Genomic DNA, 22,519 nt, shown 5'->3' with positions numbered 1-22,519 from the left:
GATTTCCGGCATTTTTCAACTCAACTATAGGCTATCAGTGCAGACCTCTGTTAGCTATTTTATGAACATAAATTACACACAGTTCTTATCCTTCAGATTGATAATATAATTAGTCATCAAAGCTCACTAGAATATATAATGATTATTCTACACATATACACTACTACTCTACTAGTCCCAGTCATTTCAGTTCATACAAGCAGAAGTTCAGGAGAAGTTGAGTTGACCGTATAATTCCATATCTATGCTAACTTACTCTTGATACTATTAAACCTCAGCATTAGGCGCTAAAGGTGAGCTACGTATGAAGGAGAGCACTGCAGGAGGGCTGATAGCCGGCCACACTGAAGGCATGGGTATATACCATAATTCATATGAATTATGGTATTACCCATGCATACAGAACCTTAATGTGTCTATCATCCCTCCTATTGATTGCTAATTGGTTACCTGCTAAACAGTTATAGCCAGCCGGTTGATACAGGCCATACAGGTCTAATGGAAGCAAATTACAGAACAGGCATAGTTGCCTTACAGCAGCAAGGTCATTACAGTTAGTTATGAACAGTATAATTATGGTGACTGCATGTTTGCCTGTTCTGTTTGCTTCCATTGGACCTAGCCTGTATCAAGTGTCTGCTGCTGCGTGACCGATAACTATTTAGTTGGTAACAAATTAGCGAGTATATAGTCAGTGGTTGAGTATGCAACAAGCAAATAAATATAGCTAGCTTGTTTTATAGTGGTACATAATATATGGGCATAATATGGCATAGCATGCATCCATATGTACACATCATGCAGTGGCTCTTCAAACAAACTGGAATTGCAACTTGTTTCCATAATCCACAAAAATGTGACAGGTTATTATACTGGCACAATGATGATGCATTTGATTGGTTAACAATAAGTCATACACCATATGCTACATACTGTCAAATGTTTTTCTTTAGTTACCAGCCATTTAGCTAGTGCATACTTTTGTCATTTAGTTAGGTTTTCTACTACTGAAATTACAAAAATATTGGTCTGGTAAGACTACATAGCAGTTCAAGTTAATTTTATCATAGTGAACCGCGTCATGGCTTTTCCACGCGCCATAATACTTCTCAGTGTAACATTCATCTGTTTTCCAGCTAGAGTAGGATTGCAATAGCTTTGCACATGTAGGCATGGCTTGTGGATACAGCCAATGTATACATGTGCAGCATTGGATCAGGTACCCAACATATGAAATAGATATAGTGGCTACAAATAGTGCAAAAATATATAGATAATAAATTCATATCTGATTGCTGGTACATTTACTCCTAGGTGGCTATCACACTTTTTGTATTTTGTATTGTATTGTATTAATGCTTTACAGTGACCAGCACTTTTACCACATTTTACTTTAGTATCCCAATAGCTGCTGCTCAAACTACATACCTGCATCTGTAGTTATAAGTTTACATTTTGCAGCAGCCAAGTAGTTGACAATGACACCGTCGTGTACTAGCTAGCTAGCTTATTTGGTGCATGTAATCCATGCAGCTAGGACTATTATAATATATAGATACACTGTACTCTGTGTGTCAGCTGGCATGTTAGATGTGTACCGTATGTATAAGGATACCTCACAGTGGCTACCTGCATGGCCATGAGGGGGTTGAGTGTGCATGTTGTTGTTGAATATCATGTAGGTGTGCTATGCCATTCACACCAATAGGTTGCAATAGGAAGACCCTATAGAATTACTGCCAAACATGGGATAATTGTTCATCCTTATATGGTGAGTTCTATAAATAACTTCACGGTAGTACTAATAATAGAATACAAGGCTATAAATATACTCAGGATAGTTGTGGTTTCATCTAGTTTGATTTACGTGGCTGTATCAGCTTTAAGGTGCGGGTGGCAATGGCATCAACTCAGCTACGCGAGTACAAGTTGGTCGTAGTAGGTGGCGGTGGTGTGGGCAAGTCAGCGCTCACTATTCAGTTCATCCAGTCGCATTTCGTGGAGGAGTACGATCCGACCATCGAAGATAGCTACCGCAAGCAGTGCGTTATTGATGATGAAGTAGCCGTACTTGATAGTAAGTAACAATTTTGTGATTCTGCAGAACAAGCAGTGAATAAGTTTGTTTGCGTGATGCGGTGGGCAAGCCCTCCACGTGGGCACTGCATTATCAACGGGTGGAGTGACTTTATGTGAGAGATGCTTGCTAATTCTTTGGTATATTCTCTGCTATAAGCTGTTGTCGATATACACTGAATTTGTCACGTCTCAGTTACTACTGCCAGCCGCTCTAACACTTAATGGTATTCACTGCTATTTCTTGCACAGCTTCACTTTCAATGGACAATATAGCAAATTCATATTACACTGTCTGTATAAAACACTTGTGTTTGATTACTAGGAAGTCACAAGTAATGCTAGAATGATAACTGTTGCTTATTTGACGAGCAGGGTAGTTTACAATGGTCAAGATTACGAAATTTAATTTGAATGTACTTTGTTGAAAAGAGAGTTACACAGTTATTATTCTAAAATGGGATAGTTTGTTATCCAAAGTATGAAACTACACAAAAATTTTACACAATACACCTGAACATACTGTTGCTTTTCTAAGTATATATATATAACAATGCAAATAGTTTGCAGGACTATGCTTTCCATTTTTGCATTTCCTCTTTCCAAGTTTGGATGAGTTATTATATTTTAGTTTGGTGTCTTTATGAGGCAAATACTTAATAATTGTGATTAGCACCTGCAATGTGTTTTACTTTGCAGTCGTATTGATTTTGTCATTGCTCTTACAGAAAAAGCCTGTGGTATTTCAGGTTCGGTTTGCAAATTTGAACTTAATGTATAGTCGGTTAGCAAATTTGAGCTTGATATAGTTGGTTTACAAATTTGAGCTTAGACATATAAATATGCTGCTTGCAAGGATATGACACATTTGACAGTGATGTTGGACATTTATTAAATCATTGGCAATAATGATGTGAAGAATGTATTGTATGTGTGTTTGTGAATGAAGTCTTAACTGTACCTGTTTGCAATGGGCTACCTTATTATTGTCTCGATCAACAATAATGCGACCATACCTGAATGTACAAGATCATTGAGTTAAATGTTAGTGATGAATTATAAATGGATAATTGGTAGTCCTTAGTACTATCATATCATGCTGGTGTTACCCCAACAGAATACTTATCACAACTTTGTAAAGTTGCTTACTTGTGAGTATTCCTTTTGGGTTGCTACATGCAAGGTTCTTCATTGGCATAGCGACATCACTTCATAAAATTCCTTATAAGTGAGGTCATTTTTTGTATTTTTCTGATTAAGGTAAACCTGTGTAGTTGAAACTGTGCAAAGCCAGAATACATGTAAGATAATAGAGACAAAGATATTTCACAATTTCATGCCAGCGTTGTGTGCTACATGGTTATACAGTAAAGGTTCTAAATTCAATCAGTTCACCTGTCTTGCAGCAAGAACATCTAATCCAGTATCTCTTTTAATGGTTTCACTTATATTTGGCACTAGATGTTTTGTAGGTGCGTGTGCGTGTGCAGTACTTGTAAATGCAACACACTCATTGATCATGTAGTGTGAATTCCATTGGCTGGCATGTTATGTTGCGGTGTTGCTTGTATACTGCACTTGTTATTGTCATCGTTTGTGATGTGCTTTCAGTTTCTGCTCTCTGCATATCATACTGAATAGAATGTTGCTATTATGTACTGCTTTCTTCTTGTAGTTTTGGATACAGCAGGACAAGAAGTAAGTTCACAAACATTATGTACAGGAATCATAAAATTGGGGAATTAGGGACTACAATTTTTGTGTACTTTTATACTAGTCATAGAACAGTTAAATCTGTTGTGAACCTTTAGATTTGTGTTCCAAGGCCTCTTAGGAAGGCCAATGGTACATATATAGCCCTCACCATTCTGTGATATACCATGGAACCTCTCTCTAGTTTTTTATAAAGGACAGTTTCTGCGGCCCAATCGGGGTCTGCAACTTTAGTTTCTGCTACTGCTGTTAACTGCCAGTTAATTTGTCATTGTATTTATCAATTCAGTTCTGTCCATTGATTTTAAAGCTGTGCATAGATGCTAAGTTCAGGGAGTAGGCACTGCTGTTCTGTTTTTAACATACTTAATTGACATTAAATTGGCTTATTAACAGTTTAGCATAGTTATGAATTCTGTTGCAGTACTTCAGTGAGCCATGAATTTCAGTGGGAAGTTTGTTGCATTTCAAGATTTTTATTATTACAAATTTCCTTTAATTTCCCTTAAGAAGCCATTATTAACATTGTAGGTGACGTGTTAGCTCAAAAACGAATTCCTATTTGAATGACCATGATCTTTGCTGATATATTGTATGGAGTTCAGATGCATGTCTGTGTCATATAGGAGTTCAGTGCTATGAGAGAACAATACATGCATACTGGTGAAGGATTTCTGTTGGTCTACTCAATCATTGATCGTAATAGTTTTGAAGAGATTCCCAAATTCCGCAAACAGATCCTCCGAGTAAAGGACAGGTAAGGAATGTTGTTTAGGTGTTCTAGTAGTTGTAGTGAATGTTCTATTAGGGTAATATGTATCCACTCCATATAAAACATACTTTTATATAACAGGTTTATATAAAACATTCACACAGTACATGCTTAGTGCCCTCTGAAGTTGTTAGGAAAGTTTGTTTGTGTGTGTCATATATCATAACAGTTTGTTGTTACAAAATTATGTTTGATGGTATTTTAGAAATGAGTTTCCGATGATTTTAGTTGCTAACAAAGCAGACTTGGAAAATGAACGAGTAGTGTCTTATTCAGAGGGAGAAGATCTTGCTGCACAAATGAAGGTAGAGTTATTTGTGCAATGCCCTGAAACTGACTGCTTAATTAGAGGGGTTCGCTGGTGTATAAGATAATTACAGGTCATGCGTCTTAGCTATCCCTATTTGCACAATCAATAATGGTGTTTGAAATTAACGATATCTGCAATGACGAATTCTGTCATAATGTGATAAAGTCCTCTGTTTTATTCACAAGAAGGTTGCATTATGCAGCATCCGTGTCTTAGCTACAGGTAGGAAGTCACACAGAGTTGTTTGGTTGAAGTAAGGGCTCTGGGAGCCGTAATTTATTGATATAATGATACTGAGGTGTCAGGGTTGAATGGGTTGAACTTTTCGTAAGACCTCCTTTGGAGTAGTTAAGTGTTGCATATATGGATGTAATGCTGCTATTATAATGTTGTTACATTATTACTATCATGTATGTTTGTAGGTGAAGTATGTTGAGTCCAGTGCTAAGCACAAGGTCCACGTTGACAAAGCCTTTCATGATCTCGTTAGAGTAATAAGGTAATACCTACCACAATTTAGTGTAAGAGAGTTATAATGTTTCCATTTTGTATTGTAGAAGATCAAAGAAACCAGATGGCGAAGGTGGACATAAAGAGAAAAAGAAAGGAAAGTGTATTATTTTGTAAATTTATTTCATATCTCACACATGTAATTAATTACTTTTCATGTAACACAACTGATAAGTTAGTTGTCATGTCACATTGCACATTTTGCTATTGTATGGTATGAATTTTGTATATTTGATTGCAGTGTGTGTGTGTGTACATGTCATGTAGTTTGTAAACAGGTGGCTGGTAATCCCTCAACAACTGGGAAATTGGTGTTTTTCAATTATATGGGATGATTGCTTGTGTGATTTAACTGCACTCCATAGTGATTCCATTATCACAGTAACTATGGGATAAAGCTGAACACCTGTGTGAGCAATGTTCAGATAAGTGATGTTTGGCACATGAATGATTCATTTGTAGCACTGTGCGAAAATAGCAAAACATATTTGTCGATAAGTGAAAAACATTTTATTTTTATAATTGACATTATGTCAAATAGCATTGTTTAATAAGCACAGTTTGACTTGAAAGCTGTGTTAGTCTTTCCCTAACTAGTTTGACACCTTTATGTAAGCTTACAATTACAGAGGTAGAGAAACTTTTTCAACCTTATCTGATAGAACACACACTAGTGATGAAATACTCTAATAGAGCAGTCACTTCTTTCATTAGGATTATAGACCACTTTAGTTGAGGGCATGCATGAAATTAGTACCTCTCTCTCTCACACACAGTTCCTTTGATTGAAATGAAACTTGGACACAGAATTTTACTACCCATAGAACAAACAGAAAATTGCATGATCGTCAAGAATGTAGTATACATTGTGTGGAAAAGGAGTCTATAGCTATTAGCAAGAATAAATTTTATTATTTACTCTTGCTAATAGTGATGGGCAACATTGGAATTCTAAGAATTAATATGGTGTAATTGAAGTTATTGAATAATATTTGCATTTGGCAGTATGCAATTGTGTACATCTTAATGGACATCAAACTGAAGCAAGGAAACATTTTGCATGTTATCAAAATGTTGCTATGGCCTAATTTTGGTCACCTAACCTTGTAGGGTTGCTACAAGTAACTATAGAGTTGGGGCAATATATCAATAAGGTAAGAGCCTTGCTTGTAGTTTGTACCTGTTATTGTATTCTGGGGCACTCAAATGTTGCTATACATCACTAAACTATGAAGTACATAGCAGCAGCATGTATAATGTATCCAAAGACGGTGCAATTGTAGTTCATCTTACACATGCATACCGTACCACACAGGACAACTAGCAGTTCAGGAAGTTGTGAATAAAGTTTAGCTATAGACAAACTGTCTACTATCACAGTTGGAGTACTGTCCTGGTGCTTTGGAGTGGGTCACTTGTAATGTTTATGCTTGCAGTATCCTGAAGGTAATCGACAGTATTGTATTATCACAATACAAAAGTATACCATACAGAGTTCATAGTATAAGGTACTTGGTGTGTAGATTGACCTTGTCACTTTTTATCTACATTAATGAAACTAGTGGCAAGACATAGATAAGCCAAATCTCAAGCTTCTCCATCCATATAGAGATGAAATCCCAATGATTCTGGTTGCCACCTATGTATGTATATATCTTGTTGTGCACTTGAAGGTGGATATATAAGTCATGTGCGTTTCTGTTGACAATATAATGCTATACTGCTTCAAATTACCATAATTTGAGTTATCGTTTATTTATTACTGGGTTAATATAATGTTGACAAACATCTCTGATTTTGTTAATCTCTGCCTGGGAAGGTACACCTTCACCCAGCCAGGAGATGCTGTTAAAAAATTTAGAGGGATGCTGAATGACCTATTTTATGAGCTATTGAAATATAGGCCAGGTGATAGGGGGGTGGATAGGCCATAAGCAATTGCAGGGCCCCAAGTCAGAGACTGTGGTATACCTCAAGCATGCAAAGCATGATGTATGTATGATGTGTAAAGCCTTCTTGTTGGCTTGTAAGGCCAATGCAAAGGAGTCCTCTGACCCACCACCATGTGACAGTCAGGGGTGCTGCTATTAGCCACATCACTTACTGTGTTACTGTGTCCACCACAAGGAGGCTGGCACACGCACACACACACACAGACCATCATCACTCCATCACTACCTCATGAAGTGCAGCATGTACATGCAGCCAGTAGCTACATTTGGAGGGTCACGTAACCCATCAAGTGTGCAGATATCCATGCAGCTAAGGAGTACACTCCCGACATAACAACTGGGATTAAGAATGTTATCACCGAGGTTATCACTAAAATCTTAATTACTTGATTACATCTATAAAAAACCTTAATTGATTGCTTGATCATCAGCCCCAAATATCTTGAATGCTCTCATGTTAATCCTTTTTTGTCAGTCTTCTCTTCAGGCATCCAATACAACCCAACGTTCTCTCTGTAAAATACTATGATCATCAGATCAGTAGTATTGTTTATACAACCACCTCAAGCATGCTTCTAGCACAGTACACACAAAGGCCAAATAGCCAAAAGTTAATCAGTGAAATAATTAAAGGATTACACAATTTTATATCACATTAGTGTAGCTGTCACTGTGTGATTCAGAAATACCCCACCCTGGAAACCATGTGGGAAGCTGCACATGGACATAACATACACATTTAAGCTACCAGCCACAACACAGGCACTGAATCTGTTTCTGTTGCAGCAGCAAAGTCATGTTGATGCATGGGTTCCTTATATAAGATTGAAAGGATGTTTTAAATAGCTATAATCACTGGTAAAATCACAATAATATAGCTAAATTGCAGCTGCTATTTTGTAGCCAAACAAACTGATCTACAAATGACTGCACACCAATAGCAACAGGTTTCTTATTGTCAAAATGTAACTTAAAACTTCAATACATAATGTTTGCTACCATGGAGCATTTATCGTTTTCGATATTGCAATCAACTCTTTTTATTAATATGCTCAAAGGTGATGAAGGAGAACATATTTCCTATTGATAAAATAGGTGCGCTATGTATTGTTGTGACTCAGTGACAGTCATGTTGAATTAGAGGGAGGGGTTGAGGACTTGTTCTAATTCATCTAAACTTGATGTTTAACAGAATGTGTGGCCACTCATACACATACAATGTAATATTGGGCTACTGCATGCCTATAGCTTTTATTCATGCATACCTTTAATAAATCAAATTTAATAATAAGGTCTCAGTAAACTAATGTGGAATTTGTGTGCGTGTGTGCGTGTGTGCGTGTGTGCCAGCTTCCCTGGCTAGTCCGCTTTTCTTTTTTTTTTTTCTATATAAGTAGCTAGAGTGGATTGTTGCCTTTTTCTGATTTGCATTTATCATGCTGTTATCATGGATGTGCATAATTGAGTTTGCATTTAGGAGTTCGTTGATTTTCTAAATATAGCCTACTGATGCTATCATGATGTCATCATTGCCGCCAAAGGAAGGTACAACCACGCCCACCCGTTCGCGTGCCGATCGCATTGTTTGCTGTGTTAGTTCCTCCAAAGTGTAGCGTACCAGAAGCTGAAGATGAGTGACGTTGTTTATAAGGGCGTTTTGCATAAGCTTGGCGGGAACGTGAAGTCGTGGACGAAGCGATGGATGGTGCTGAAGACGGATAATGTCCTCTATTATTACAAGGACCCAACAAAGGCTCCTCAGGGTAAAATACCTTTAACAGATCACATGTTTCACGCAAAGGAGGGAAGGGAAGGAGATCTGAACTGGCCCAAGATAGTGAAGATAGATCGTACAGTCGTGATCAGGACATCGTACCGGATTTACTACATGTATGCCGAAAACCGAGAGGAGGCTGCAGAATGGATTAAACAGCTGCAGAGTGCCCGTGATAAATTTCCAAACAAGGTTACACCTAGGCAAGTTTCAGATAGTGTAGCGCCAGTAAATGGAGTCGGTAATCTTCCAACATCCAACAGTATCTCTGATTCGTTCTCTGGTATCCACCCTCCAACTAACAGCGTGTCTTCTTCAGTTGGTATAGTTGAGTCACTCTATGATGCTGCCAGCCTTCCTGATAGTGACTGTAGTGTTGGCTCTGATGAAGAGAAAGGTTCCCGTGATGTTTATGACGTTCCACCTAGCAATCAAGAAGTTGACGAAGATGCTGTCTATGAGTTAGCTGATCACCCTCAGCCGATCCGAACTGCTTCATCCAAATCTTTGACACCATCGTTTCCTCTTCCAGTAGCTCCTGTTGAGAAAAACAGTAATGCAGATGATGTTGACCAACCAATTTATGAGGACACTGACAGCATAGTACCCACCAGCCCACCGGATGACATGTACGAAGAGGTTAGCCAGCAGCAACCTTCTTGGGCTGCATCAAAACGCTTAAAGCCACAACATCCACCACCTCCACCTCCAGAGAGTGATGATGATGATGATGACGACGAGACTGTTCCTTTGCCACCATCTCTACCCCCTAAAACGTCATCTAGTCGTGCCCCACCCCCAGTACCTAGGAGGGACAGTTCAGTACTCTCTGATGATGGTATTTATGACGCTCCACCTCCTGAAATCACAGGGGAGGATGATGAGTACTCTAAGTTGGAAAAGATTGAGAGTGAGTATTTCAGTCTCTGCAGTACACTAACATGTACACAAAGTCTCATCTAGTCTCGTGTGGCCAGACCACTTTTTCTCGGCACGGCGCTTATCAATTGCGTTATAAGTGCCTGCTCGAAAAAGGGTCTGGTGACAACCGAATTGACAACTCGTTCTTGTTACCTACATGTTTCTGTAGATAACGATTTGTGAATGGCAGCTGTATGGTGAGCCTGTTCCAATAGTTGTAACTCCTGTGTGGCTGACAGGTGGCGTTGATGCAAAGTCCAGGTGGCGCTAACAAATTAGGCCAGAATGAGTTGTCAATTTGGTTGTCACCACCCTTTTTCGAGCAGATGCTTATAATGTAATCGATAAGCGCTGTGCTGAGAAAAAGCGGTCTGGCCACGCGAGACTAACTCTCATCTACATACACCCACCATGGATTTCTTCTTAAGTTAAGGCAGCTATAGTGCCAACTGCATAAGAATGTTCCTAAGGAACAGTTAGTTAGCATTTTTGTTGAAAAAAGTGGGCATGGCCCTAAGTTTTTCCTTTGAAATTCAGCCAAAGTTGTTTTTTCATCCAGATATACACATCGTATAGCTGGAAACTTTGGTGAATTTGCAATTGGCAAGTGAATGGTGTTTCGCCAAACTAAAATCTGCCAAATCGTTGTCCAATACAAATCTGTATAACAAAATTTGCAAAACTTTTTTCTCGCCAAAATCCTATGTAGCAAATTTGCCAAAGTTTCTTCCCACCAAATTTTTTGGCTATATGGTACCAGGAGTGTATCAAATCCTATGGACAAGGGAGCATGTAACTCCATATACTACCAATACTCAGTGTTGGGCAAGTTACTTTGTAAAAGTAACTAGTTACATATTACATATTACTTGCAACTGAACTATTTAGTTACAGTTACATATTACCCAAAAAATAAAGTAACTATAATAATATTACATATTATATTACTTTGTGTCCACAGCTTTAAGCTGTCACGTGTGAAACTACCACCTTATCATGTGCCATGATGGCGTTGTTGGGCAATGTGCAAATCTTGGTTATAAGTAAGAAGCTGGTGAATAAGCTTCATTCAGTAGGCTTCATTACTTCGTTGTGGCTAGGCGTTATTAAGTGGATTACTAACAAGATTAGTAACTTAGTTACTTGTAGTAATATTAGACTCAGTTACACTAACTATATTACTTAGGTAACGTGTTGTATTTGTTAGTAAAGTAACTTGAGTTATATTACCTGTTTTTATAGCGTATTTCGTTATATTACTTAGTTACCACAAAAGTAATAATATTACATAACGCGTTACATAAGTAGCGCGTTACTCCCAACACTGCCAATACTACAGGTGAAATTCAAACTTGGGGTCCGGTGTTACTATGTATATAATTGGTTATATCATCCTTACATGCAACAGGGATACACTGAATGGGCTGCTACTCCATCGTCTAGTGTGAAGGTAGTAAAGCTGCTTTGATAGGAAGATCATCAAGTCAAAGGTAAAGCTTGGAATAGTCAAGCGGAGTAATTTTGCATGATTATTGACTGTAGAAAGACTGTCCTGTTAAGCCTGTGCTACTATTCCTCCATCATGCCATTGAAGTTCGTTTCCATAGCTTCGCTTCATCGCAGCAGAAATGTGACATATTGGAGCATGCGCCTCTGCATAATACCCTAATTAGGAGATTTTAAAAGTTACTTATTATAGTACACGGCAGCCATGTTTGAATTTTGCTCTTTACGAAGTTACATGCTCCCTTGTCCATAGGATTCGATGCGTTCCTGATGGTACATCACATATGTAGAAAAAAAAACAACACAAACACTACAGTATATTTGTAATAAACGACTAATAAATTTAAAAAAAAATGTTGCTTCAAGCTTCATCAATTTGGCCAAAGAGTTTAAATATTAAAGAAACATAGAAAAAAGGTTTCTATTTAGAATCACTTTTATTTGTATGTGTGTGTATTTTAAAGCATGTTCCATGCCTGTTGTGTCTATTGCTATCATGATGACAACATTACTAGTATTGTCATGACTATCAAACTAGCAAAATATGTCAAAGTTTTAGACGTCAGACTTTAAAGGTGTTACTTATATAAAGTGATTAGTCTTTGTGTAACAAGTTATATTATAAGGCTTTATTATATGTGAAAACATGATGACCATATTAGGGTCAGTATGTGTGTAAACTAATCATACTATATTAGACTATTTACCATACATGTATCATAAATTAATTTGTCCCATATACCAAGTATTCCATGCATTTAACCAAGCAAATGCTAGAGACCACTTGAATTTAAATATTAATAGTTTTATTTGCATCCAGAAGCATCTAGACACTGCTGTATGACTACTATAGGATCTGATCATGAAGGTTACATAAGAAATGTGGTTGTTGTCTACAGAAGTTTTCGGGTTAAATATAGTGCATGTGCAGTGAATAGCGAATGAAATTTACTCTTTGTGGAATTCACTGCCCAAATGTCATTGGCTATTTGCACATGCACAACATAATCGTGGACGACTAACCTGAAAACCTCTGTAACTCAACTATTGTAGTATAAGCAATTGATTATTAATTATTTCATAGCCATTGTCTTTGATTGTTAAGCTTTTCTCTATGTAGCAAAAAGCATTTTGTCGCAAACTTGACTGAATTTTTGTTAAAATACAAAGACGTGTCATTATGTTTAATCCATCAAAGCTCAAACTCAAGACTACTGCACCAACAAGTCCAGTTAGGCATGCTTCAAGTACCAAGATTAGTACTATTCGAGGCTGACGAGGCACATTATTTGTTTCTCATACAATTACTATCATGGTGTTGCCATGTGTGTTCTTGAAATGGACTGGTAGAAGTACCCAGGCTAGGATGAGCTATGTAAGAGGTAATAACTAGTCTGAAGTCTAGTGGTTTTTGTTCTTGAAAGAAGATATATTTGCTTCATCTGTTTGTGGTTGCTCTATTCATGTGAATAATCTGAAACTTGGTGGGTAGGTATGTTATATTATTCATGGCAGGATAGGGAAAACTTTCAAGTGAAGTAATCTGTAATAGTTATATTGGAAGGTGCATATGAAGAAATCATCTTAGAGCAAGGTTTACCAGTATATATATATATACATTAAAGATAGCGTATGCACAGCCTTCACTGAGTAAAGACAAGCTGACTTGACCCATGTAATACAAGTGTTTCCTGCTGGTTATTGTTTGTACAGAGCCCCAGTTACCACAACCAGTGCTGATACAGAAGGCAAGAATTGAATCAGGATCCAATGACTCTCCTGACATCACGTCACTGAATTACGAACCAGAGGAAAGCAGTGAAGACTTTTATGTTGACATGGGTAAGTGCCAGTGGTTGTGTATGATGGCAACTCTTATACCATACCAAATATCTGGAAATGTTCCATGAGAAAACTGTTATGAATTGTGTAAATTGGAGCGCTTCTTACCTTTTACAAATTTTTGTTTGACACCAAGACCACTGCTATTACAAATGTAGCTTTTGTAGCTTTTGAAAAATGTGAAAGTTGATTTTATACAAATTTTGGCAAGACATATTTGGATATCTGGTGTTTAGCTGAAATTTAGTGATGGTATAATGTCTATAGTGATGGAAGTATTTTGAAGGTGAATTTGGACTTGATTATATCCAACCAATATTGCCAGGTATTAAAGGAACCATGGGTTTTGATCAGTTTTTTGGTGAAAAAACCAAACCTTCTGGCAAGATTTAATTAATATCCTTTTCTAATAGACTACTACCTTGCAGACATTAATTTTTGTGTTGCTGTATAGTAGGAAACTTTGGCGGCATAAAACTTTGGTGAATAACTATTGTTGAAAAATACTGTGGTGAATCACCGTGTTTTGTCACATGTCACTACACAATGGTATTAGCCAATGATGGCCAGAAATATACTTTTTTTTTAAACTTTGACGACTTAAAAGGACAATTTGCCAATGTTTTATGCTGCCAACATTTTCTACTATTATGGCAGCATTTTACCACTTTAGGGGCTTGTTAATTAATAAAAATGAAATGAAAATTACAAGCTACTGCATAATTAATTTGATAATTCTTTCTATTCTATTAGAACACTTGCCTGTAGGGTGACTGCTTTATTAGGATATCTTGATCTAGCTGTTTGCAACACAGAGCCGTCACATGTAATTATACTTCAGAAGGCTCAGTTTCCATATCAGCGTGTAATTGGCAATTACAGACAGCAAGTTTTGTAAATACGACAAATACTATGAATACGGACATGCGCAAAAGTCATGGGAAAGCATATGTCACTGTCCATAATTAAGTACAGCTGTTGTCACACACGTCCGGCATTTTTTGTGCTTATGGATGGCAAGTGCAATGTTTGAGCTGTCTCCTTTAATCACAATGACTAGTAAGTCTTCAGCAGCGTTAGAACTACTACAAGAAATGAAGCAGCAAATGGCAACGCTTTAAAACAAAGTGGATGAGATGCAACAGCAACATCCGCTGGTACAGAATGGAGGCATGCAAGTGGGAGACAATGAAGAGGAGATTGCTGGAAACCTGTGGAGCTGTCTGAATTTGCTGCAGCATTTTTGGAGCTGGCTTTCTTGGCAACCATCAAGAATGTAGACTGCAAAATGTGGTTGGAGCATATAGGGGTACCAGAGTGTGATGCAATTAGATGCCCCGGTAATCCAGTCTTTTGTACCAAGTGAAGCTATAAAGGCTGACGGCTACTTATCCCATCTACACCAATTCTGGCTAGATGTAGTGACCCCCTTATGGCACTCATAGAGACTGCGGAGGGTGGTGAGCTAACGACCAAAAAAGTAGCTACAGCTGCTCAGTCAGCTCTTTATTTCCTGGGCAATGCCCATCAACACATGATGCAAGAAAAGAATAAGAAAGTGTTAATGACCTCAACCCAGCCTTGAAACCAATGGCTAATGATGAAAAGTCAGCAGCTCCCATGTTATTCAGAGAAGAATTTGTGGCAAAGGCAACAGATAGGGTTGAGCAGCTCAAAGCTATCACAAAGGTTGCTTCTAAACCAGCCATCGTTTTTTCGGCTACCACCCCAAAACATTTCAACAGCAGGCCATGGAAGTGGGTGCAAAAGCGGCTGAGGTCGTTAACAGAAGTTCAGCTGCCCAGGACCAACTGAAGAACTAACTCCTATTGTTGTACAGACCAAACACTGACTATAGCTCATTGTATGTTAACAAATTATCGTGTATTATCTCATCCTAACAATGCATGCTGAGCAAGTGGTTACCCACAGTAAAGAGGGATTTAGTGGCTCTAGTGCATGCAGGGAATTCATAGAGAATTGGTCCCTGTTACTCAGGACCCTTGGGTCCTACAGGTAATCTCCAAGGGAGCGGTATCCCAGGTACAAAACACCACAGGGGGTTTCATATCCAAATTTTTATTGTTCCCAAAAAAGATGGTGGTTACCGACCAGTGATAAATCTGAGGGCATTAAACAAATACATCCCAGAGGAACACTTCAAGTTGGAGGGCTTCCACATGGTGAATGATCTGATAAGGGCTCAAGAGTGGCTAGTGAAAATCGACCTAAAGGATTCATACCTGCTAGTTCCATTCATCCAGACCACCACAAATATCTTCAATTTCAATGGCAAACCTAGAAATACCAGTTCAGTTGTCTTCCTTTCAGACTGTCATGTGCCCCTTAAATCTTTATGAAATTGATGAAGCCAGTGATTGCCTTTCTGAGGGAAAGAGGAATGAGATTGATAATCTACCTGGATGATATGTTAATGATGTGCAATTCACCGGAAGAGTTGACAAGGCAAGTGGATCTGATTCAGGAGCTCTTTGGAGTGCTTAGCCTGACAATCAACAGCAAGAAATCCCAGTTAACACAAATTCAAGAGATAGCGTCCCTAGGTCACCTATCAACAATGCAGAGGAAGGTTTCCCTTTCACAGAACTAAATGCAGAAGACCCCCGTCAAGAGGCAGAGAACATAGTGAAGAAACCATCAGTATCAGTTTGAGAACTAGCTTCCTTTTTGGAGATGACCAATGCAGCAAAACAGGCCATTCCAATAGCCCCCCTGTTTCACCGGCATATACAAGCCCTAATAAACCCTCAGAAGGTGAGGGAGCAATACCAGCAAATTGTAACCCTCATGTCAGAAACCAGAGAAGAGTTGATGTGGTGGACCAATTCTGCCACGATTTACAACTCTGCCCCACTAACTCACCATTCGTCAGATATCACAATCGAGACAGATGCATCCCTGTCAGGGTGGAGTGCCAGGTTCCAGGACCTCTGCACAGGGGACTTTGGTTAGTAGAAGAGCAGGAAATGCATATCAATGCACTAGAACTGTTAACAGTGTTCTTGGCCGGAAGGAACAAACATCTGACATATTACTTAGAACATATTACTTCGACCACAACATGACTGCCAAAGCATATGTCAATCATATGGGGGGTACTCACTCTCCCACCTTGAACTCAGCACAGTATCTGCCAGGGTGGACAACAAGATAACAGACAAGGAATCCAGAGCAACAAGGGATCGCTGCAACTGGATGATTCATATGGATGTTTTCAATCAGATCAACAAAGCTCTGGGTCCTAGAAGTGGACATGTTTGCCTCCAGGTTGACCCACCAACTTCCATGCTTCTTCAGCTGGAGACCAGATCCAGCAGCAGAGGCAATCAATGTCTTCAATCAAAACCGGAGGTAGTTCATGGGGTGTGCGAATCCCCCATGGTGTCTACATTATCGAAGGTCTGCAGAGACGGAGCCAAGGTAATCTTGGTAGCTCCAGTGTGGAGAACGCAACCATGGTATCCACTTCTACTGCAACTGTTGTACAAATTTCCTCATCTGCTTCCCAGGAAAGAGAATCTGGTATCTCCCCAACACGGATGGAGTTCATTATGCCAGCAGCTAGCCGCCTGACCATTGTCAGCAACAGCGCCAATCAGGAGGCCTTTCAACAGAAGCAATTTGATTACTGGCAGCATCTTGGAGGAGCAAAATTACCTCAAATTATGAGTCACTCTTCAAAAAAATGGGACAGCTGGTACAAAGAAAGGAGTAGAGATTCCACTTCTGGAACTATAAAGGATGTGGCAAACTTACTAGCTGACCTGTTTCAGCAGGGTTATAAATACAGATCAGTAAATGCATATCAATCTGCGATCTCTTTAGTGCACGAAAAAATTAATGGTGAGTTAGTGGGCCATCATCCTCTGGTGTCTCATGTATTTAACGAATGACCCCCTAAACCTAAATACCACTCAGTTTGGAATGTAGATTGGGAAGGATGGATCACCTCACCAACTTTCCCTTGAAAATCTTACAATCAGATGTGAATTTCAAACCAAAGATTTTTGTCATAGTTCAGGTGAAAATCGCCTGTTCCTTTCATGTATCAGCCAGCACAAACCTGTGACCTCTAGCACCATTGCAAGGTGGTTAAAATCATGCCTTAAGAGAGCAGGCGTTGATACATCATTTTTTCAAGCTCATTCAACAAGCAGCTATGTCTGGTGTAACAGTAGAGGACATACTAAAAGCAGCTGATTGGTCCGGTCAAGTAACTTTCCAGCATTTCTTTACATTACAAACCAACACATTCAACAGCCAGACGTATGTGACAGTAGCTGCACTTATGGATAGTGACATGTGCTTTCCGATGACTTTTGTGTATGTCCGTATTTATAGTGTTTTCAAAACTTTCAACCACACCTTCCTCATATAATTACGAATAGCAGACGGCCATTGTATGACCTGAGCCATTCAACAATTGGGTCACCTGTGCTGTAGTAAAACAAATCATTACAAGTGCATCTATGTACCCTTTTAAAGTAGTGTAAGTACTTCAAATAAATTGTGAGGCATCTAAGTACCTGTAAAGAAAGATGTTCTCACCTTTATAAGGTCACTTTATTCTATTTTTCATCAGCACCCACACTGCCGCACATATTTTCTTATTATTAAAGATTTAACCATTATTTCATCAAATATTGAGGTTGTGCAGTTCAGTTTTCACATTGCTGCACTCATACAGTAGCTACATTGCGCACTGAAAGATTGGTGCAATGAAGTTTACAAGTAAGAAGTTGATCCTCAAGTGGAACTGATCACATGACAAAGGACGACTATAATTATGTAGCTACATCTAAAGAGGATAGTCACCAAACTAGTTATGTTGAGTTAGATAAGTTAGCAAATTGCCTGTTATGCAGAGAGTATCAGGCCCTGGAGAGTACAGAAGTATGGAAATAAGTCTAGCTAGTTATATTATGGCAAGTACTAGGGATAATGGATAATGGTAATGACCCGCTGGCCTGCACTCTACATTTGGAATTTTCTGATGAAAAACAGAAAATCACCAAATAGTGGCTTAAAGTAGATGCAGAAAGTGGATATTCATCAGAATTTCAGAAGGCACATGCCACAATATGTATGAGCAACTAACAGTTTAAAATTTTTTGAGGAGAATAGAATGTTTGTGAAAGCTAATCTGTCAGATCAAAATATTGTACAATACTTTGTAGGGAGAATACTTTGACAGCTTCTTTGATTCAGTTCACCCTTTTTTTTGTCCGGTGGTGGTACGTTGGCATTATCACCTGACATTTGTGCTATACAATATTTATATCACTACCTACCTATCTGGAAAAAGTAATGAAACAAGTACCATTCTCTATAGCCTACATGCAGTATATTGTCTGCTATATATATGGTAGTGTGTGTTGAGTGTCCAAAGGAAGTAAACATGCTGTTATTGACAGGAATAAAGGTTTCACACATGCGTAGCTTACTGCTCCCTTCTTTTGCATACTGTAGATAAAAGGTACAAAGTTTGGTGTAGACTCTGACTATAAATTATTGAAAGAGTTATGCCTACAGGATAAACTGCAAAGTGAACGTAAACTAGTATGCAGTATAGATTATCCACTGTAGCAGTACCTTTTGAAAAGCATAAGTTACAATGTGAAACCCAGACATGTTTACAATACTGTTTTAAAGGCCACACATCTTTTGTATTTCAGTTTTTATTGGCATGGTTTCATATTGTATGTTGTATACTATATGAGCAGAAATTTGGTGTGGAATTAAAATTGGTGATTTGGCGGTTGCTTTCAGAATTGCCAAAATAAAATCTCACCATATATTTAGCAAGCTCATCAAGTATAGTGATGTTGAAAGTTGTCGAAAGAGAAGTATATAACCAAGTGGAGCTTCGTATAAAATCTGATAAAAATTAGTGAGATAGCTACTTTTTCCTGTATGGGAGCCACAGTCTACACTATACTGTACTTTAGATTTTTGTTGTCAATAAACTGAACCTCTACTCAGCCTGAAAACAATTCTACGATTGTCTGTGGTTCTAAGTAAGGTCCTATTCTTTTTGTTGAAAGGAAGCAAAGATAGCTACACGCAGCGGAGATTGGATGTTCCCAAGCACTTTGTTTCCTGTTTGGATGGCTGCTGCCCTGGCAATGGATTGAATAAATATCCATCCTCCGTTTCACACACAAAAAAGTCCCTCCAGGTATGCGGGCCAGTATAGTACTGTAGGCAACGAGGTAGCTAAGCATCTATACATCTTTGTAAGCGAGAAACCACATAGCTAGCTACACAATTTGCTACCACTAACATGGGACTCCACTTTATTAGGCATGCATTTCATCAAAATTAAACTCTCGCCAAATGGAAATTATCAAGCAAATGCCAAATATTCTGCTCACCAAAATTTCTGGTTATACGGTATATCAGATGTACCATGCACTATGTTAATTATTTTAGGTTCAGATTCAATGAGTGACAACACACAAGCAGAACTAGAAGCCCAAAGGTTGGAGGCCCAGCGGCAGGCAGAATTAGAGGCCCAAAGGCAAGAAGAATTGGAAGCCCAAAGGCAAGAAGAATTGGAGGCCCAAAGGCAAGAAGAATTGGAGGCCCAAAGGCAAGAAGAATTGGAGGCCCAAAGGCAAGAAGAATTGGAGGCCCAAAGGCAAGAAGAATTGGAGGCACAGAGGCAGGCAGAGCTTGAGGCTCAAAGACTGCAGGAGCAGGAAGATCAAAGGCAGAGAGAAATGGAGAGACAAAGACAGTTGGAGATGGAACAAGAGGATGATGAAGTTGAAGAGGTACTGACAGGTACTGATAAAGTGGAGCTAGAAGCTCAAAGGCAAGCAGAGTTTGAAGCTAAGATACGAAGGGAAATGGAAGGTAAAAAGCAAGAACGAATAGGTGAGTAAAAATATGTTACTGGTGACTGTGGACTGATATGTATCCTACATGGATTGTGTGTTGTGTGTGTAATCTATGAAGTATGTAGCTAAACCTGCTGTATCCCCTTTTAAAACCTTGGTGACTTTATGAAGGGATTTATCAGTCGGTGTGTTCTATGTATCTTTAAAACAAAGCAGCCACAGTGCCACTAGCATCAAGCTTTGTTAATAACATCTCAGCACTACTTTTAGTATTCTGCCCATCTTGTGGGTAGTACGTCGATCTCAGTATATAATAGTTGTGTGCACCAAACCGCGACTAATTAAGTTCACCCAGAATTCAAGTAATTTTGAGAAAACAAAATACATTGCCTTGAAAGATTTAACGAACTCCAGTGAACCCCATCATTTTTCAGTTTTGAATTGTGACTATTGAGAATCACATGAAATACCAAATAAAACAATGCAATTAAGACTAATATATTTAGGTGGTGCCTAAAGTGTATCCAACCTCCTCTGCCCTCACTCTTTGACTTGCTCCACAGCCCTCACGTGCATCATCACCATCATAATGCAATTAAACAGATTCCCCTTAACAGCACACAGTTATCTAATAGTGCATCAACACACTAACTACCTCTCTATTGGAATGGCTTCATCCCATAACTGCTCTGGTGGCAGCGATACTCCTGATTTCTGACTCTGATCTTGACTGGAAAAGGTCCACCCCTCTATTGGAGTATATTGAAGAGTGTACTACACTGTAAGCATCTAACTTGTCTCCATAAATCTGGAACACAGCACAATAGCTCACTAGTTAATATGATGAATATAATCAGAGATCCTCTTAGTCTCAGATGGTATGTACTCTGAGGTCAGTTTACATGCTAAGGGGACCATTACCAGGTGTCCAGATTATGCAGGTGTCCTCATTTTTTAAGTGTTTCCGCTGTAGCCATCAAATTTCAATCAAAAAATTAAATTAAAGTGCAATGGATTTCCCTATTAAACCACATCATATAGACAGAAATCTATGAAACTGGTTAAGTGTCTACCATCACCCACAGAAATTCATTTGTTAAAGAGTGTTCTTGATGTAATCAAACAATAAGCAATGATGTTATTACAGATCATTCTATTGCCATATTACATGCTCTGATGTAGAGAAAGTTTGTATGGGGTTAGAGTACAGCATATAGAGACATCTACACTATCACGTAGTGTATGATGTAACCAACTTAATATATTCCTAGTAAACTGGGTTATCTGCTCAAAGAAAATGATCCGCATCATTGTTGTCAGTAGCTGTATAGGTTTGCCCTAAAACATGTAGTGACCTGCTGTGTTATCATATGGCTTCATGCAAACCCGGAAGAAGAGATGTTTTGAGTTATAACTCACTGATGTTACACCTGTTTTCCTGATAAAGCTGTTATTGTAGAAAATTCATTGTGCATGTCTTGTAGCCACAATTATGCAAGAGTACATATTTTAAAACACAAGAATGAATTTTGGAGTGATGAATAAGGTAAATTACCACTGTGTAAAAAAAACTTGATATGGGGGTTCTCATGTTTATAAACTCTACCTTGTCCAAATGTGCTATGTATAAGATTATTAGTTATTAGTAATTGTCTAATTACAGAACGTTTAGCCAACAAGTCAAAGGTGGTACCTGTTTCTTCAGCTGCTTCAGCAGCTCACAGCACCAAGGCAAGACGAAGTGGCACCAACATGTTTAAAGCTCAACGTAATCGTTTGGTAGAATCAGATTCAGCCAATCAGGAGAAGGAGGTGAAGAAGGGCAGCTCGGCATGGCTTGAAATTGAACGAGAGAAAAACATGATGCAGGAAGAGAAGATAAAGCTGGAGCAGGAACGACGACGGCTTGAAGAGGAGAGGGAAAGATTTGAACGTGAAAAGAGACAATTACAGGTTGAAATGGCCCGACTTAAACAATAATGGGCTACAGTATTAAATAAATGCTGAAACATTGACATTTTAAATATGTATAATTGTTTTTTGAATGCATACATTTGTTTGTTGTACCATTGTCAATTTTAGTTGAGTAGATTTTTGAAAACTCAATTATGGGAAATTGTATATTAACTGTGTTGCTGATGCGTTTGTATAAATTTTGCATTGATTATGTACTTGTTAATACTGTACTTTATGATGAAATTTTGGGGCAGCCAATAATTGTCGATTTTACACTGAAAAAATCCTTTAATACATCATTATTAATTTTGTTCCCCTCTCAAC

The 22,519-nt window shown here is 38.5% G+C and overlaps 2 protein-coding genes across 3 annotated transcripts; both read left to right on the top strand.

Annotated features, from left to right (window-relative positions):
- Positions 1-1,813: 1,813 nt before the first annotated feature.
- Positions 1,814-5,661, top strand: LOC136261803 (ras-like protein RAS2). The gene is made up of 6 exons (XM_066055867.1): positions 1,814-2,077; positions 3,752-3,774; positions 4,416-4,546; positions 4,767-4,866; positions 5,294-5,370; positions 5,429-5,661. Exons 1-6 carry the CDS (start codon positions 1,900-1,902, stop codon positions 5,496-5,498), a joined length of 579 nt encoding a protein of 192 aa, XP_065911939.1. The 5' UTR covers positions 1,814-1,899; the 3' UTR covers positions 5,499-5,661.
- Positions 5,662-8,734: 3,073 nt separating this feature from the next.
- On the top strand, positions 8,735-22,425 carry LOC136261801 (GRB10-interacting GYF protein 2-like). Of its 2 annotated transcripts, XM_066055863.1 has the most exons (4): positions 8,737-10,017; positions 13,248-13,376; positions 19,830-20,276; positions 21,903-22,425. In XM_066055863.1, the coding sequence occupies exons 1-4, from the start codon at positions 8,964-8,966 to the stop codon at positions 22,217-22,219; spliced, it is 1,947 nt and encodes a 648-aa protein (XP_065911935.1). In that variant the 5' UTR covers positions 8,737-8,963; the 3' UTR covers positions 22,220-22,425. The 2 variants fall into 2 exon arrangements, with proteins under 2 accessions (XP_065911936.1, XP_065911935.1); XM_066055864.1 differs by lacking the exon at positions 13,248-13,376 and having other exon boundaries at positions 8,735-10,017.
- The last annotated feature ends 94 nt before the right edge of the window (positions 22,426-22,519 follow it).

The sequence above is a fragment of the Dysidea avara genome, chromosome 7 (genome assembly GCF_963678975.1).
Source record: "Dysidea avara chromosome 7, odDysAvar1.4, whole genome shotgun sequence".
Taxonomy (NCBI): domain Eukaryota; kingdom Metazoa; phylum Porifera; class Demospongiae; order Dictyoceratida; family Dysideidae; genus Dysidea; species Dysidea avara.
Note: the sequence above shows the minus strand (reverse complement) of the source record. Positions and strands in the feature narration are given on the sequence as shown.